Below are 16,804 nucleotides of genomic sequence, written 5' to 3'. Positions count from 1 at the left end.
CAATTACCTTGCCAATATAATAGGCCCAGGCAGGATCTCTCAGCAAAGCATATATTATTAACAATTTTGCAAGACCGGGTGTTCTACCTAAAGGTAGGCACACGGAATAGGGCAAAAAGCCCCTGGTTATATCCCCCCAAATCCCGGCCACAAATTCCCTCCCCTGTTCCCCACTGGTTGGGTACTGCAGGGTTTACAGACTACCCGACACCTGCCTCAGTTTACCGATCTCATTCATCTAATTCTAACAGCCCCCTCCCCTTATTGATTTATTTAAAATATGGATTCCTGGCTCTTTGGTTACTCTTTCCCCAGCTTAGCTTTTTAAATACAGTAATCAGTTTGCATTCCGGGATTAGCTCGAAGAGACTTCGTTTTACACTAAGGATTCATAGTCTGATGTCTCTCAGTCCTTCCCCCACGCTGGGGGCAGGCGCCAGGTCCTCAGTTTTGTAAAAACAACATTCCTTCGCTAAACGTCCCTCACAAGAGCCCCCACGGCCAACACGGCCCTCCGCGGAGAGTGCCAGGGCCGGGGCGCAGCCCCCACACCCCGGTCGCACCGCGCCTGCGCAGCGGGCGGGACGGTGGTACCGCCATGGCGGGGGAGGCGGCAGCGTGAGTGAGGGCGGCGGGGTGGGCCGGGAGCTGCGCTGGGTTCCAGTGGGTGCGGAGGCCTGGGCACGGAGATACGTGTGTGAAGGGGCGCGGCGGCGGGCGGGCGCCCTATGGGCTGGGCTGGGCTGGGCTGGGCTGGGCTGAGCTGAGCTGGGCTGGGCTGGGCTGGGCTGGGCTAGGGCGGGCCGGGCCGGGCCACTCGCGCTGAGAGGCCGCGCCGGGGCCGCGGAGGCCCGGCGGGCTCCGTCCCGACACCCGGCTCCCGAGGGGTCTCTATCCTGCCCGCGCTTGCAGCTTTCCCCTTGCAGCAAATCTCAGCGTCCCCTGACATAGGCAGGAGGAGTTAATCTCGGCTCTCCGCAGGAAAATGAGGGTAGGAGGGTCGTGCTGTCAGGCTGCTGCTCTTCTGTCCACCTTACCCTTCCAGCCTCCCCTTTTCTGAGGTGGAGACTTTTGTCCCCTCACAGGATCACCCGCTTCCTGCTGCTTTGCTACCATGATGTGTTTTAGCTCTCGTGTCGCTGCAGCTCAGGCCTTTCTGGCACACGGAAGAGCGCAGTAATCGCCTTGGATAGGTGCAGTAATTGCCACCTACACTTCTGTGCATGGTGATAGAAGCCAGAATGTTGGGTGTTTTTTTTGTTTGTGTGTTTTGGTTTTTGTTTGTTTCTTTGTTTTTCAATGCCACCTCCCTGATTTCTGTTTCGTGATGGCCTGTGATTCCTTTATCCCTATGCTGAGCTATTCTTCATGTGTATTTGTGCCTGTGGTTTTGCTTTCCTCCATTTTTATAAAATTTTGTCCTACCCGTTTTGGACAATACACTGTAATTGCCTTGAATTTAAATTCCTCCCCCTCATGCCCTCTGTGGACCTCTCTGAACTTGTATCATCAACAGATTACATATGTGTCAAAACCTTGTTTAAGTCAATTTCGTCAGTTGGTTTGCTTTCTCTTCTTTATTACACTATCAAAGAAAGAAAGGTACAATGTAATTTGCTCCCTATAAATCACCATGACTGCTTTTTAATCATCTGGATGATGTCATGTGGGCACTGGTAGCTTTCTTGTGTTGTGCTTTGCTGTGGTTTCTTTCCTGCTATTGGAGCTGGGGTGGGGGCGGCACTCTTAATTCCCTCGATCTTCCTTCTTGTCTTTTAAACACTGGGTTTAAATTGTCCTTGTCTAGTCTTCTGGGACCTCCTTCACCATTCAGGAACTAACAAAGCTAGCTGCAAGTGATTCAAGTTGCTCAGAGAGGTTGTGGGATCTCCATCCTTGGAGGTTTTCAAGATGCAGTTGGATATAGCCCTGAGCAACATGGCGGGTCCCTATAGCTGCCCATACCTTGAGCAAGAGGTTGGATGAGAGACCTCTTGAGGTCCCTTTCCACCTCAGTTACTGTATTTAGCTTCTCTGAACTTGTATTTAGCTTGTATTTAACTTGTATTTAGCTTGCTCTGTTCCATCTTAGACCTCAGTAGCAATGGGGAAAAGATGATTTATGCAGCTTCATGCCTTCAGATTAGCTGTAGATCTCAATGACATGCTGAAGGAAGATGGATATGTTCCTTCAGTAGCGTCAGGTCTGGTAGACATTCTGCAGCCATGGAGGTATTTGATGGTTAGGCCAAGCAATGTAGAATAGAGGGATTTTGCTGATAGATCCGATTTTACAAGGGATTTGCAAGTGAATCCCAGCTTTTTGAATGCAGGATTCTACACTTTTATATCTGAATAAATGTAGGCATTAGATTGCAAGTTCCCCTGGGTTAGCTGAGATACATATGAACACTTACGACAGTAGCTGTCTTATTCCAGATGCTGAAGGAGCTGCAGGCATAAATTCTTTTACTTGCCAGCAGTGGTGTGTGGCTCCTTGTGTCTAAGGTTTTTTTTTTACCAGACTGGTTGCTGTAGTGACTTACTGCTTACCTTGCCTGTTGTGCCAAACTTTCTTATCACAGATCTAAACCAACTAACAGTTAAGTATTTAACTAATGTTCAAGTCAGGTTTACTCCTGTAAGTCCCTTATCGAATAACCATCATATTCTTAGATGCTTTCAGCAAGTTTAGAAAATAAAACATACCTTTTCTGTTGAATATAGGAGTAATATGGGAACCACCTGTTCTGTGTGAAAGACAAGAAAGAAAACATTTGATAAAGGGAAGAAACAAAGCATCTAATAAATGGAAGCCATGAAGATATCAAAGCGGTTCTTTGCTTTTGGGATTTTGGCATGCATAGGTCTTTATGTTGCATACATAAAATGTCACTTGGATTCCAAACCAGTCATGGGAGCAACAGAAGGAGCTGCTGAAAGCAGGGGAGACAAACCGAACCATCAGACACTTACCACAGATCTCTCGGTCTTTTATGGAATTATGTTTGATGCAGGAAGCACAGGAACTCGCATCCATATTTTTAAATTTACACAGCAGCCAAAAGGTATGGCTTTCTCATTGCACAATAGATTATTTCTTCCTTAACACATGGAGCAGATTATTGATGATTCTTTTCTAGGGATTACTTGAACAAACATGCTTCAGCTTTCTAGAGAGACATCAGGAAGTATATTATGATTCAAGCATGTGGGTTTGGATGAAATTAGGAAAACATTCAACAAGGAGAAAATACTGTAATGTCAGAATGTGAACTAAATAGCAGCTGTACCTTTAGAATGATGCCTTGAAGAAAAGCAGTTTTTCATCACACTGCTTGCTACAAGTTCAAACTGCCTTATTCCCCCCAAATTTTCACAGTGAGGTTGCTGGCTGTCTCCAGATCTGGCAGTGAGCTGCTTCTCTCTCCATTGTCTTAGTGCATCTTTGGCTTCAGTATTTGATTTAAACTGCAGAACTCCACTGTTTGATTTAAATTGTTGTGTATTGCATCTTGACAAAAAGTATTGCTGAGAAGAAAGACAGAAGTGGATGTAAAAGCTCCAGTTTTCCTTTGCAGTTGTAAGCTTCATTTGTTTAGGTGTTGCCAGCTACTATTTCTGAAACTCTTAAAGATGAAAGAACCCATGTGGGTGCTTTGAGGATTAGCAGTGTGTGGTGTATGGTGCGATTGGCCTATGGGGGAGCACCTTAAGTTGCAGAATGAGCTAGTCTGAGGCTTAGCCACCAAAGGTGCTAAACAAAAATCCATGGATTTCCTTCATTCTTCTTTCAGTGTATTCCCAAATCTTTTCCTCTTCTTTCCCTGCTTCTCTTTAAACAAAATTTCAGAATATATTGCAGGTAACACTATGGAGTACAGTTGGGTACAGGAGGATATCAAGTTCTTGTCTTGCCTGCAGGTTTATGTAGTTGTCTATATCATGACTGTCCAAAATACTTAGGTCTGGTTCCTGCTGCTGCCATTGAAAATGGTGGTAAAGCTTCCACTGTGTTTTGCTGGAGTCAAGTTTAGCCAGAACAGAGCACACTGAAACATGAGGTCTTTGTTACTGGTGCAGATTGGGAAGCTGCACATGGCAGGTGACATGGTGATTGTCTGATGTGCATGAAAAATATGTGCGTAGTGGACACAAGCACCTGAAAAACAGTCATGACTTTTAAAAATAGCTTCCTTGGGAGCTAATTCCATAGCAAGGGCTGTATTTAAAGTTCAGGTGGCTGTTGATAGTTCATTAAACAGAGGCTTCAGTTGACTTCCATTAGCACGTAATGATGTAATTTTCTTTTTGTGTATGCAAAATGGTTTGTGCCATTACTTATTTTGGAATACTGCTTTTGAACAGAGACTCCCAAATTAACGCATGAGACGTTTAAAGCACTGAAGCCAGGTCTATCTGCATACGCTGATGATGTTGAAAAGGTAATTTTGTTTCTGTTGCTGTGAAAGTACATGTGCCAAAACCTCCTGTTCTTGATGTGCCCTGCAAATCACATCTTGCTATGGTACAGGATGCTGAACCGTCTCAGTTCAGGGAAGTGTTTCCAAATGATACAAGCCCACAGTAAAGTTGATCAGCATGCAGAGGAGTGAGGAACAGAATGCATCTAGTCCTGCTCAGTGATGTTAATTAAGCACAGTGGATGTTTTTCCTATCTCTGCCTTAAGATTTTTGATGCATTTAATAAAATGACAAAAGAGCTCTGCTGGATTGGAGAAGAGCCTTCTCCAAAAGTGACCAGAATTGGAATAGTCTAAAGGAAAGGAAATAGTCTAAAAAACAGGCTAAGTACTAAATTACTTCTCTCCCACCTTCCTTACCTTCTGGCTCACAGGGATTTAGGCACTTCCTGAGCCAGACTTACACACAGCTCATAGTGTCTTACTGGCTCCAAAGGCCTTTTTTTCGTTTTTTTCCCCCCGGCAAGGATTTGTCGTCATACTGCTTTTTCAACCTTTTGTAGCCAAAACACTCAGTGGCAGAGAGTTCTATGTCACCGAAAAAGTGACTCTTCCTGTTCATTTTTGACCTGTTGCTGGATAATCCCCATTATATCTACCAGGTGTCATGCTATTTGAGATAGCGAGTTCTCCACCTTCTGACCCCCTGTGATATTCACTTGTCTCTGTTCCACATTTATAGTGAATCATACCTCTGATCACACTTTTGTCCCTCCAAGAAAGGCAAATCTAAAGAGTTTCTAAGATGCAAAAAATTATTCTTTCTCTGCTCACAGAGTGGCCAGGGAATAAAAGAGCTCCTGGAGGTGGCGAAGAAGGACGTTCCAATGGAGCTGTGGAAGTTTACCCCTCTGGTCCTGAAAGCCACAGCTGGCCTACGGTTGCTGCCAGGAGAGAAGGCTCAGAAGTTGCTAGATAAGGTACTATCTCTTGTCTTTCCATTTGCTTTCCAGAAATTTTATAGCAAAATCTGGTGCTTTCTGTATAAGGTACATACTCTCTTATCTTCACGTACACGAGCCATTCCTATAATTTAACCCTGAAAGCAGTACAGAGCCACCTGATCTCAAATGGGGTTTAGGGAAGAAATTGCATGAGTACAAGCACAGACGAATTATGACAGCTCCAAATAAGCCTGGAGATGACATATAATGTAACAAGTGTAATGAGATACTCCTGATGGTCATCACAGGTTCGTTCTTACTGGATGTGTTTGCTGGTGGTTTTGACTAAGATGCTGCTGTTTTGAGAAAAGCACTGTACTGTTTGATTGGTCATGTTATCAGCCTGCTGCTGCAAGATGACTCCTTTATATTGGTTGGAAATAATGTAAATTGTATTTATAGGCATGTAAAATATGTTTAATATTTTTTAAAAATATAAAAATAAACAATATGTTCCAGACCTTACGGCTGCGGGAAAAGTTTATTGAGTGTGCACTAAATGTACTCTTTTCTACACAATAATTGGAAGGAAGAAATGTGGTGTGGTTGAAACCGATGTCTGTTTTGTTCTCTACTGCCTGCAAGCTGGCCCATCTCCACACTGAATTTCAGCTGGAATTGCTGCAGTTGTTACTTTAGAGGACCCCGGAAACGTAGGGCTTTGCCACCACATGTAGGATGTAGTCTGGAGGACCTCTAATAGCCAACATGCTCCTGTTAAAAATACCATTCCCTGGGGCATTCCTGACAGCCAGGGTGTCCATCTCCTGCCTATGCTCTGCATATATAATAACCTGTGGGTGACCAGTTACAGCAAAGTGAACTGGGCTCCCTTCTCTACCCATGTCCATCCCTTGTTAATGGCATTTCTGAACAACCTTCATGCTTGAAAACCCACACATCCATCCCTGTCTCTGCACCAAACTGCAGAGCCAGTGCGTAAGTGGCTGACCTTTCATAGCAGAGCACAGGGTGAGCAGCAGTCAGGATCTGGTCCAAAGAAGAAAAGCAGTTGTGTAAAACTGGAATTTAAAAAACCCCTGCTTTCCAGCTGGAAAAAAGATTTCTCTGAGTGTAGCTTTTATTTGAACTACAGGTGAAGGAGATTTTTCAGGCCTCCCCCTTCTTCGTGAGGGACAACTGCGTGTCGGTAATGAACGGAACTGATGAAGGTAGGCTAACTTGTGGAGACCCTTTCTTCAATCCTGGAGATTGCTGCTGCATTGTGAGAAGTCCCCACTCACTGTAGCAGGAACTCCCAAGCAGCGGGTTGGACACAGTTTTTACACTGCCTCAGGCAGTGCCTGCCAAAGAGATCTTGTGCTATGTTTTCCAATTTGAGGTCCTGAAGTCTGTCCTGGTTTTCAAATCTCTGAGTGCCAGGCAGTTCCCATGGGATCACCAGGAAGCCACTGTGCAGTCAGCACTTCTGGAAAGGTTTCTGAGTATCTGCTTGTTGAGATGGTCTACAACAACTGGGTTTGCACACCCTGCTCTTGGCAGCGCTTGTCAGAGCTTTCTGGAAGTAGTTGGTCATGATGTTAATTATAACTGATCTAATGAGTGTGATTGTGAATTCAATTTGGAAAAAATGTTACATAGACAAGAAAATACATGCTGAAGTAAGTTGATTCTCATAAGAAATACTGAGGACAGAACCCAGAATCAGTCTTGATTGAAAATAATTTGAAGAAACATGTCTGCATTCTATTACAAGTAACTGAGTGCTGAAATGTGTTTTAGAACTGCTTAGAAACTAAACTTTAAAATAGTTGGAGCTACTTGGAGCTGTTTATGAGTTTCTTTTTTACTGCTTAATGAAAGAAAGACATTGTAATTCTTTTTGTTTTCTTTTACAATCATTAATAGCAGTGACACCCTTGGTTCAGCCAAGGGTTGAACTAGACTGTGTTCCCTAGAATGCCTTGAGTTTTAACCACATGGATAAATATTTAAATTGGTTAACATAAGGCCCACTAGTTTATCTAATTTATGGAGCAAATGTTTATAAAACAAGAGGACAGGAACAGTACAGCTCACAAAAATCCTTAGAGGAAAATAGGAAAAATTGGAACACTAAAAAGATTAGAATTCTTAGTATTCAAAAGCAAAGCCAAGTGCCTGACATCAAATAAAAGCCTACCAGTGTATGTTTTCCTAGGAAATGAACAATGTGAGTGTCAGTCATTTCCTTGTCTTTTAGCTAAGCACTAAAGCCTTTGTGACTTCTCACCTAAGTTTTTGACCTGTGAAATACAGAGTTCTCCGGGCACTTCATATGTGGGGCTTCTTTTCCAAATATCACATAAGCTCTGGTATAGAATGTCATTCTCTTTGTTCAAGGTATCTAATCTAAGCCATTGAAAGTTGTGGTAACACTGGCTTTGGGGCAGGGTGGGTCAGGGGAGCTCAGCAGAGCCAGTCCTATTCACCTTTCTTGAAGGTTCTTGCTTAGCTCTCAGCTAAATATGCTTTGGAGACTTTGTATTAGAAGTCTTCCATTTCTGAAAGGGGGACAAGGGAGCTTGTGGCAGGTGGTATCTGGTGTCTCTCTGTTGTTGGATGACAAGCTCTGGTTTGCTGATGATTTTGTTTCAATGGTGCAGTTAAATTGTATGAGAAAACTTAAAAATGCCTCCAGCTAGAGCAGGAAGACCTTGTAATTCATCTCACCTTATTTATTACTGTTGTGTGATAAAATGAAATGGTATGATCTAACAGTGCATTTTCTATATATTTCACTTATTAGGTATTTCAGCTTGGATCACAATAAATTTTTTAACAGGTATGTGTACATGAGCATATGCATAAAGATGTCACTGATGCTGTGAAATTCATGCTGTTTTCTGCCCTTGCATGGCATTTGCTCATTCATTGGGGTGGAGCGGCAGAAAGAAGGCTCTGGGAATAAGTCAACAGTTGTTTTTGGCCTAGCCTTTTTAAGTCATTAGGATTTCGGCCATTTACTTCACAGAATGAGGAGTTTAATCCCTTTTCCTAGAGGTTTAACGTAGCCTTTCTTTCATTTCCCTGTAGGGTACTAGAGTATTTTATTCCTTTTTAGAGTCTGCCACTAATTCTGGCTAAATTTTTAATGGTGATGTTCTAGATCTGCTTGGCAGCTGCACAGAATGAAAGAAAGTGCTGTGCTACTTCCTTACAGATTTATAACAGAAATACCACAAGTATTTACGCCACTGAGTTAGAAAAGGGTAGCTGAAGAGTAAAGAAAAAAGTGAGTTGAAGCCCTCTCTGACAATTAGTAGAGCAGTCTCCCTTCCTGAGTGCTTTATTCAGTGCACACAGCATGTGAAGCAATATGATAAGTGCTCTAAAGCTTTTTATGCTCACAGGAAATATCAGAAAGGTCAGAGATCTTCTAACATCAGCTATTATGAGGGATACTGAGGTACTTGGCACAAACTAGTCTTGTCAGGAAGGCATATTTGAAGGATCTAACTGAGAAGAACGGGATTTAAATAAGAAGAGGCTGTCAGCAGGAAGAATTCCAAGAGAGCTGAGTCTCTGAGGTCAGTTCTTTTCAGTCTGTCATCCTCTTGGCCATAGGAAAGGAATCTGCAAAATATCACTAAGGGATCAGGGAAAGGAGGCCAAGAAAACCACATTCCTCTGTGTTATGAAGTGGTTACCAGGGTAGAATTTGCAAAGGGGTCCTTGCATCCACTGAAAAATGTTTAGGAATCCAGTAACTAGAGCTGCTGTAATTAGGTCATGAATAGCCACCAGAGAAATAAGAGAAACTCTGTCACTTGAAGATTTTCAGGGCACCCTGATAAAGCCAGAATAAGTGCCCAGTAGATGAGGATATAATTTAGTTCTGGCTGGAAGCTGACAGGTGAAGTAATGAAAGATTACCAGTATACTTCTGGTTTTGTTCCTAGCCAGTTTCTCACAGTGCCCACCATGGCTTTCTCTGTTCTGTCACACATTCCAGGTAGCCTAGATGATCCGCAGAAGAGAAGTGTAGGGATGCTGGATTTGGGTGGTGGATCAACACAGATCACCTTCCTTCCACGCACTGAGGTAATGTGAACATGCACACTGTTGGGAAATGCTCCTGCAGAAATCACTAACTGCTCAGATCTGCTTCCCTTGGAGACAGACCAAGAGTTTGTTGTTGTGACATGATGCCACACTTCTGACACAAAAACCCTGGTCACTTGGTCACATCTGCCTTGTTATCATCCATCATGGAGGCATTTACAACTCTTTGTCAGTCCTCTTACTCTACCTCATGGATCGGTGGTACATGTGGTGAATCTGCCAAGTCTACTTTATCTTGGGGAAAACGCAGTGTTCACCTGAGGGTCTTAATCCTTGACTCTCTGTTTGTGCTGCTTATAACAAAGAACTCAAAGGCAATGCTGTTAATGAATTCAGGTCCAACATTTGGCCTATATTGGCTTGTAAGAACACAGTAAGATGCCTTATCAATCCTTGTTTCTGGTTTTGCTGAGATCACTCAGATGCAAATGAATGCTTTCTAAGGAGCAACTGTTATTATGCAGTAAAAAATACGTGCTGAAGTTATCATTTCAGCTTCATGTTGTGGTGTTTTTACAGCTGTTCCATGAGCTGGAAGCCCTGTGGATGTGGAGTTGTCAGGCTCTAGCCTGAGCAAAGATACTGTTCATAGTAAAGCTGTGCAAAAGCAGAGGGTTGGGATGCTGTATCTGGTGTCCCAGACTGAGCTAATCAAGACATTGTGCTCTTACAGCAGAATGACAGGGGATGTGAAGAGTCCAGGATGTGGAAATTCTGGGTTTAGAGATGGTGTTAAGATGCAAGCAGCATGACTAGCATGGTGGCCTGAGCTTTTCTCCCCACAGACACACTAGCCATACTGGTGCACTTGGGGATGCAAAGTGCTTTAGATAATTACCTTTTCATTTCTTCAGAGCACTGGCTGGTCCTCACTCCGTTCCTTGGTAAGCACAGAGATGACTTGTGGAAGTTCACAGCTGAATTCACTTGAGTAGGAAGTCAATGCTTGCCTGGCTTTCATATTATTTTGTGTGCAGTTTTCCCTAGTAGGGATCATGTGAAGAGGCAGTTCTGTACCCTCTTGACAAAAGCAGTTAAGAGCTGGAATAAGAACTCCTTTTTAATTAAAATAATTCTTTCTTTTCATACACCAGTTTGGTGTGGATACAAATAGAAATGTAACCAGTTTAGACTCTGTCATGTGAAGATAGTATTTTAGATCAAGGTTTTATGGTTGTGTTGTGTATCAGCAGTCACGTCAAAATACTTGCAAGTTCATCATTTCTCTCTGAACCACGCTAGGATTGTTTAACGTTTTTGGTAATGTTTTGGAAGATTGTGTTGTTGATGTTTCCTCTTGCTGGCAGAAACCTTGCAGTGACATCTTTTTCTCCCTCCAGGCAACTCTCCAGACATCGCCAGCTGGCCATACAACTTCATTTCAGATGTTTAACAACACCTACAAGCTGTATTCGTACAGGTTAGTTGTGGGAAGAAGAGCACACTGTACAGATAGAAGCTTTCTATGAAATCAGTGATATCTAGGTGTTTTGCTAAAGTGGGGTCCTTGTAAATAAGTACTGGGAAGAAGCATTTGCTGTTGTGGATAAACTTTGGCTGCCTGTCAGGTGCTCACCAAGCAGCTCTATCCCTCCCCTTTCATCAACAGGACAGGGGAAAGAAAATAGAACGAAAAGCTTGTGGGTCGAGATCAGAACAGGGAAGTCATTTACCAATGACTGTCACGGGCAAACCAGACTTGACTTAGAGAAGTTAATTGATTTTATTGCCAATTAAACAGTAGGATAATGAGAAATAAGAACAAAATCAAAAACATCTTCCTCCCACTTCTCCCTTCTTCCCAGGCTCAACTTTACTCCCAGCTCTTGTACCTCCTCACCACCAAGTGTTGCAGGAGGATGGGGGTTGTAGTCAGTTCATACCACTTTGTCTCTGGCATTCCTTCTTTCTCACTGCTCCCAGTGTTTTGGGCAGAGGGAAGCAGCTTCTTCCCACACCTGTGCTTGCTGTGGGGTGTGTTTGGGCTCAAAAAGAGTCAATTCTGTGTGTTAGAGGCTGTGCTGCCTTTGAGGAGAGTAGGAGAAACGTTAGAGGAACAGTTCCCAGTTCTTGAAGAGCCAGCTATTGCCTTGACACTTGACAGCTATTGCCTGTGCTTTTTCAAAGAGAGGTTATCCTTCTGTGTAAGGGTAATAGGAGAGTGGGTTGTCACACTGTTCACCTTATCTGAGTTAGCTGCTAACTCGAGCCATTTTGCTGGGACTATGTAGAGGAGACTGGCATGTACCAGCTGAGTTATCAGTAGAGTAACAGGGGAAGGATGTTTGTTCACAGAGGCTTTTATCCCTTTGCAGTTACCTGGGACTCGGGCTGATGTCAGCAAGGCTCGCCATTTTAGGAGGAGTTGAGGGAAAACCCTGTAAGTTTTGGGCACTCCTCAAGGGTTGTCTCTGAGCAGAGGGTACGTAAATCCTGTTGTGGAAGGAGGAGTTGTCTGTCCCCTTCCCACTGGGCTTGAAGTTCTGACTGGTATGTGGACTCCTGTCACCAGGGCTGGGTGCATTTGAGACAAATGCAGGAGGTGACACTGCTAGATCCCAGGAGACCTGGATTCTTTTCAGCACTGGGGCAGGATAGGACATCTAAGCTATGACGGGGCTTGGAGGTGCCTTGCTGAGGTTGTAGTACTGTATGGAGCAGGGCTGGGGGTGAGGGATCTGAAATTAACTTCTTATGTTTTTCCCTAATGTGGCTTTGTTTCATTTCTGCAGTAGGAGAAGGGGAGGAATTGATCAGCCCTTGTTTACCACCTGGCTTCGAATCGGAGTGGCAACATGCTGAGATAATGTACAAAATTAAAGGACAGAAGGCAGGTATAGTGATTAATCACTCTTCCTATCTAGGCCAGGATGCTATTAGCAGAGTAAATGATATACTCTCAGCCTCTTGCAAAGACACTAGATTCTGTGTTTACTGTTCTGTCTGTCTCCTCTCAATGTGCTGTTAAAAGAGATTCTGCAGCCCTTTCCTCGTGTACTATGGCGTGTCTGTCCAGCCAGTAAAGCTGCCAGTAGTAAAGCAGGTGGAGCTGAGCAATCCCTGAACAGGTCTTTAAAAAAGTTCTGCCTCAAATGATGTTGTCCATCTCTGCATACTTAGGCCCAACCTGAGGATGGTTAAGTGTTGCCACTGGAAAAAGATGCAGATTTCAGTTCTCTGTGAGGAGCTTACAAAGTGCTGTTGTGCAAAAGGGAGCCTGTTTCCTGACAGATCCCTAATAAATGATATGTATATTTCACTCTCTGTCTATAATATGCTGGGTTTATTTGCCTTCTTTTAGGTGAGCCTCTGTATGAGTCTTGTTCCAACGAAGTTGCAAAGGTGCTCTACAAAAAAGTGCATAAAGCTGAGGAGGTGAAGGACTTGAATTTTTATACTTTCTCCTACTACTATGACCGTGCAGCAGAGGTTGGTCTCATAGGTAGGTTTGCTCCTTTTTTCATTTCATTTCATTTTAAATGACAAGTTATGGAAGTTATGGTAACACGCACATCACGATGCTTTGCTAAGCTGTCATGGAACTTAGTCTTTTGTTACACTGCTGTGCAGTGTTGGTCTTGACTGTATATTGAATGCTATTTGATTTCTATAAAGAAGGGACTGGAGCTGTGAAATAGGACCTGCAATTTCTGGTAATGGTTTTTAAACAAACCGTCTGCATTTCGGAGATCATTGTTGCCTGATTAACTTTACAATCCAAAATAGAAAAAAAGCCCTCATAATGATAAACAAATTTATTGGGTGTTAAAGCAGTAAAGTGATCTTGGCCTGTGTGTTTTGCTTTGCTGACCTTTTTAGGTGGAATGAAGATTTTCAGGTAATTCCACATGTATGCAGAATGCATCCCATCTCTTTTCCAGTGGTATGCTGGTGTACCCAAGGCTATCATGTTCAGTGGTTGAAAGCAGATGATGAGATCTCAAGATAGTTTGGACAAACATACCCCCCTCCTCAGCCGCTTTGTTTTACAAATAATTTCAAATTTATTATGTTGCAGAGCACCACTGCCTTGTCAGATCTTGTTAAAGGTGTTTGTTAACTGTGTTCAGGCATCACAGGGCAGGGCATCACAGACATGGGGACAAGGTGAGAGAGTCTGTAAACTATGTTTCTTTAGGAAACAAGGCTAGAAGTTCTTCATAAAATGAGGCTTTTCAGTCTGTATAAAGAATCTTTTAAAGGTGCTTTTATCTTTAAAGAGAGTGTGAGTTTTATAATTTATTTCAGTGGCTCAAGGTTTGATTTCCAAACAACTTTTATGACTTGAATCTACAATTGCTCTTATACAAAAACCATAAAAAAACATGGGGTTTTTTTCTTTTAGATAAAGAAAAAGGAGGAAGCTTAACTGTCGGTGACTTCGAAATTGCAGCTAAATATGGTGAGTGAAATACAGTCAAACACGCACTAGTAATTATGTGTAAATTCATACCTGGGTGGCAAATGTGTGACATGCTAAGAAGCCTGATTTTGTTATTTAAAGTAAATACTCAGCACCTCTCTCTGTAGCATCTTACCAACATTTCTGCTTATTTCTGAAAATCTGAACTATTTTTATATTAATTCTTGCTTTTGCAGCCTACATAAGACACATAACACATTTAAAAACTCTCTCAAGAACTACTAATAAACTTGTCAGTTAACAGTTGTCCTGAAATCATGCTTTAAAAATAGATGTGGGGGTTCTCATCCTGTTAGCATAACCTGGTTTTTCTTTTTGTCTTAAGATTTGTTCATATGCTTAACTGTTAATCAGAAGAGGGGGAAAACTGGTTCATAGCTTTTTGCTTCATCAGCTGCAGTGAGAACTGCCTACACAGACTGACAAATGTAAACATTCTTTACTTAATACCACAAACTCAGGCTTTGACCTTTGGTAAACTTTATGAATGACTGAACAATTGTTGCAGTTCTGATTTCTGGACTACCGTTTGCGTAATTCATCCTGAGAAAATAAGTGGGGTTTATTTTGGTTTTGTCTTTTTCTTTTGTCTTTTTTTTTTCCTTTGGTTTTGTCAAAATCTGTTGAGTGCTTATGCTTGACAAACATAACACACCCAAAGCTGCTCATATTTTTAAAGGCTTGAAGTAGATAAAAGGGGAGTTGGAGGCCCTTTTCATCCTTTCCCAGAGAGGTACAAGAAACCCAGCTGTCTTAGAGGCAAGACATGATGCCTTGATCATCCTTCCAGTGTGCCAAAGCTTTTGTCCTTCTGCTAACATGTGCATGTCATTTCAGCCCCATTGTAACAGGTTCTGTCACTGCCCAACTCGACTGACAAGAGGTGTTTTATGGATTCATGTGAGGTTTTTCAAAGCTGGGCCCACAGTTCACATTCGGACACTGTTTTCTTTCTCCTTAGTATGTAAGACCATGGAAATCAGCCCCGGGAGCAGCCCTTTTCTCTGCATGGACCTAACATACATCACCTTCCTCCTGCAAGAACTGGGCTTCCCGAAGAGCCAGGTCTTTAAGGTGATGCCCAAAAGGGATTGCTGGGGAGGGTGGGCAGGAGGGTGCTGAAGCAGCAGTTGTCATGCCAGGAGCTCAGTCCTGAATTTGCCGTCTTGCTACAACACATGCTCTGTGATAGGGGATAGAGGAACACTCTCCCCATGGTGGTGATGACCAGTTGTGATAACCTTCAGCACTGTATTCACCTTACATGCTTCTCCTCCCAGAAAATTGTGGTTTAACTTTTTTTGGTTGGTTGGGTTTTTTTTTTTCCAGCTTGCCCGGAAAATTGACAATGTTGAAACGAGCTGGGCATTGGGAGCCACTTTTCATTACATCGACTCACTCAATAGACTGCAGTACTAAAGCTCCTCAAACGCAACTTTTGGGAATCTCGGTTTTTTGGAAGCCCAACACAGGAGAATCTATTGAAGGGCCTGCTTTTGGATTCTGGGAGGTCGTCATAAACTAGGCCCCTTTCCTTCCACCCCCTGCCAAGTCCTCTCCATCACTAGCTCTTGTTTACAGCGCAGAGTGTAGTATCTAAAGGATAAGCCTTCATTCAACAGCATCTGCAGTCAGCTTGATGTAAAACTTGATCATTGTTAAAGGAAAACCAAGACTCTGCAGGACATCTATGATCTCTATGAGAAAAAAATGCCATTTTGGATTATGCCTGTACTATGTGGTTGTACTGTGCCAAAGTTGCTGTAGGAAAGGGTCACTCCAGAAGGAACTCTTTGCCATCCTGATTACAGGGTGCTTTTTCCTGCTTGTAAGCAGTTTCCAGTGATTATTTTTATTTTACTACTTCTATGTTTGAAGGTGAAGTTGTGCGCGTGTGTGCAAAGACAGTGCATTTACACATATTTTGCTGCTGACAGGCAATGTAAGTCTCAGCTCTGCTTTTTAGTTGCTGAATTAGAAAAGCTCTAGAGCAGTCTAGAAACTTGATATGAACTTAGAGGCATGAATTAGAGCCTACGTGCCCTGTAGGGTTAAAGGCTACAGCCTAATGTTGGTTCCCTGCCTGTTGGAGATGTGTGGTAGAAGACGATACCAGATTTACAAGGTCTGGGAGTTGGGTATGGGGCTAAAGATGGATTTGACAGTTCTAGAATCACTTGGGGCAAGACTGATGGACAAGACACAGCCACAAAAATAAACCCTGAGCATGGCTTATTGGACCCCACAGACGTTTGTGCCTTGGCAAGGTTGATGCAAGACCTGAGATGAATGCATTTATATGGTGTTTTGAGTGCTGCTTCCTGTAGATGCATCTCACTTTGATAAATGAATGTATTGTGGTTGCACTGAGCTGTGGCAGGGTGGCTGCGATGCACTACTCCACCAGTAGGGCTGGAAGTGATCTTGGAAGCAGCGGGAGCTGGAGAGGACATGTGGTATTTGTAATCTAACTGTGGAACTGTGTTGTACGTGTATGGATGTTTAGAGCAGACTCGAGTGGGCTTTTGGGGCTACAAAAGAGCCCAGGCCCTTGGAGAGCCAGCACTGCCTGTCCCAACTCATGGGCTTATGGTCACAGCCTTGTGCTTTCCTGGGGGTAGTGAGATGTGGTATGGGGTGTGCTGTGCTGCAGGGCTGCTGGATCTGCAGGTGAGTGTACAGAGGACACTTGAACCCCACTGTACTGACAATAAAACCCCAATTTAAAATGAAAATGTGGTGGTTGTGTGGCTTTTAGTGACAGAGCCCACAGGGTGGGTGTGGTGTGCTGAGAAAAAAGTGATTCATAGAATCATTCGGTTGGAAGAGACCCTCAGGATCATTGAGACCAACCATAAAGCAACCTAACTCTAGCACTAAACCATGTC

At 43.2% G+C, this 16,804-nt stretch overlaps 1 protein-coding gene across 3 annotated transcripts; it reads left to right on the top strand.

Moving 5' to 3' along the window:
* The first annotated feature begins 567 nt into the window (after window positions 1-567).
* ENTPD6 (ectonucleoside triphosphate diphosphohydrolase 6) lies at window positions 568-16,631 on the top strand. Of its 3 annotated transcripts, XM_065631850.1 has the most exons (15): window positions 568-618; window positions 1,086-1,193; window positions 2,728-3,068; window positions 4,369-4,445; window positions 5,261-5,404; window positions 6,525-6,600; window positions 8,178-8,213; window positions 9,384-9,472; window positions 10,834-10,913; window positions 11,809-11,873; window positions 12,226-12,327; window positions 12,795-12,935; window positions 13,839-13,895; window positions 14,878-14,990; window positions 15,246-16,631. In XM_065631850.1, the coding sequence occupies exons 3-15, from the start codon at window positions 2,810-2,812 to the stop codon at window positions 15,333-15,335; spliced, it is 1,329 nt and encodes a 442-aa protein (XP_065487922.1). In that variant the 5' UTR covers window positions 568-618; window positions 1,086-1,193; window positions 2,728-2,809; the 3' UTR covers window positions 15,336-16,631. The 3 variants fall into 3 exon arrangements, with proteins under 3 accessions (XP_065487922.1, XP_065487921.1, XP_065487924.1); XM_065631849.1 differs by lacking the exon at window positions 1,086-1,193 and having other exon boundaries at window positions 582-618; XM_065631852.1 differs by lacking the exons at window positions 568-618; window positions 1,086-1,193 and adding an exon at window positions 830-991.
* Window positions 16,632-16,804: the final 173 nt, after the last annotated feature.

This window comes from Caloenas nicobarica, chromosome 3 (genome assembly GCF_036013445.1).
Source record: "Caloenas nicobarica isolate bCalNic1 chromosome 3, bCalNic1.hap1, whole genome shotgun sequence".
Lineage (NCBI taxonomy): Eukaryota > Metazoa > Chordata > Aves > Columbiformes > Columbidae > Caloenas > Caloenas nicobarica.
This window is presented reverse-complemented; position numbering and strand designations above follow the sequence as displayed.

What these genes read in the sequence shown, in the direction of transcription:
- ENTPD6 (XM_065631850.1), top strand. Translation starts at nt 2,810, where the DNA reads ATGGAAGCCATGAAGATATCAAAGCGGTTCTTTGCTTTTGGGATTTTG. An exon ending in AGCAGAGGTTGGTCTCATAG is followed by an intron (nt 12,936 to 13,838) that starts GTAGGTTTGCTC and finishes TTTTTCTTTTAG; the next exon opens with ATAAAGAAAAAGGAGGAAGC. An exon ending in CGAAGAGCCAGGTCTTTAAG is followed by an intron (nt 14,991 to 15,245) that starts GTGATGCCCAAA and finishes TTTTTTTTCCAG; the next exon opens with CTTGCCCGGAAAATTGACAA.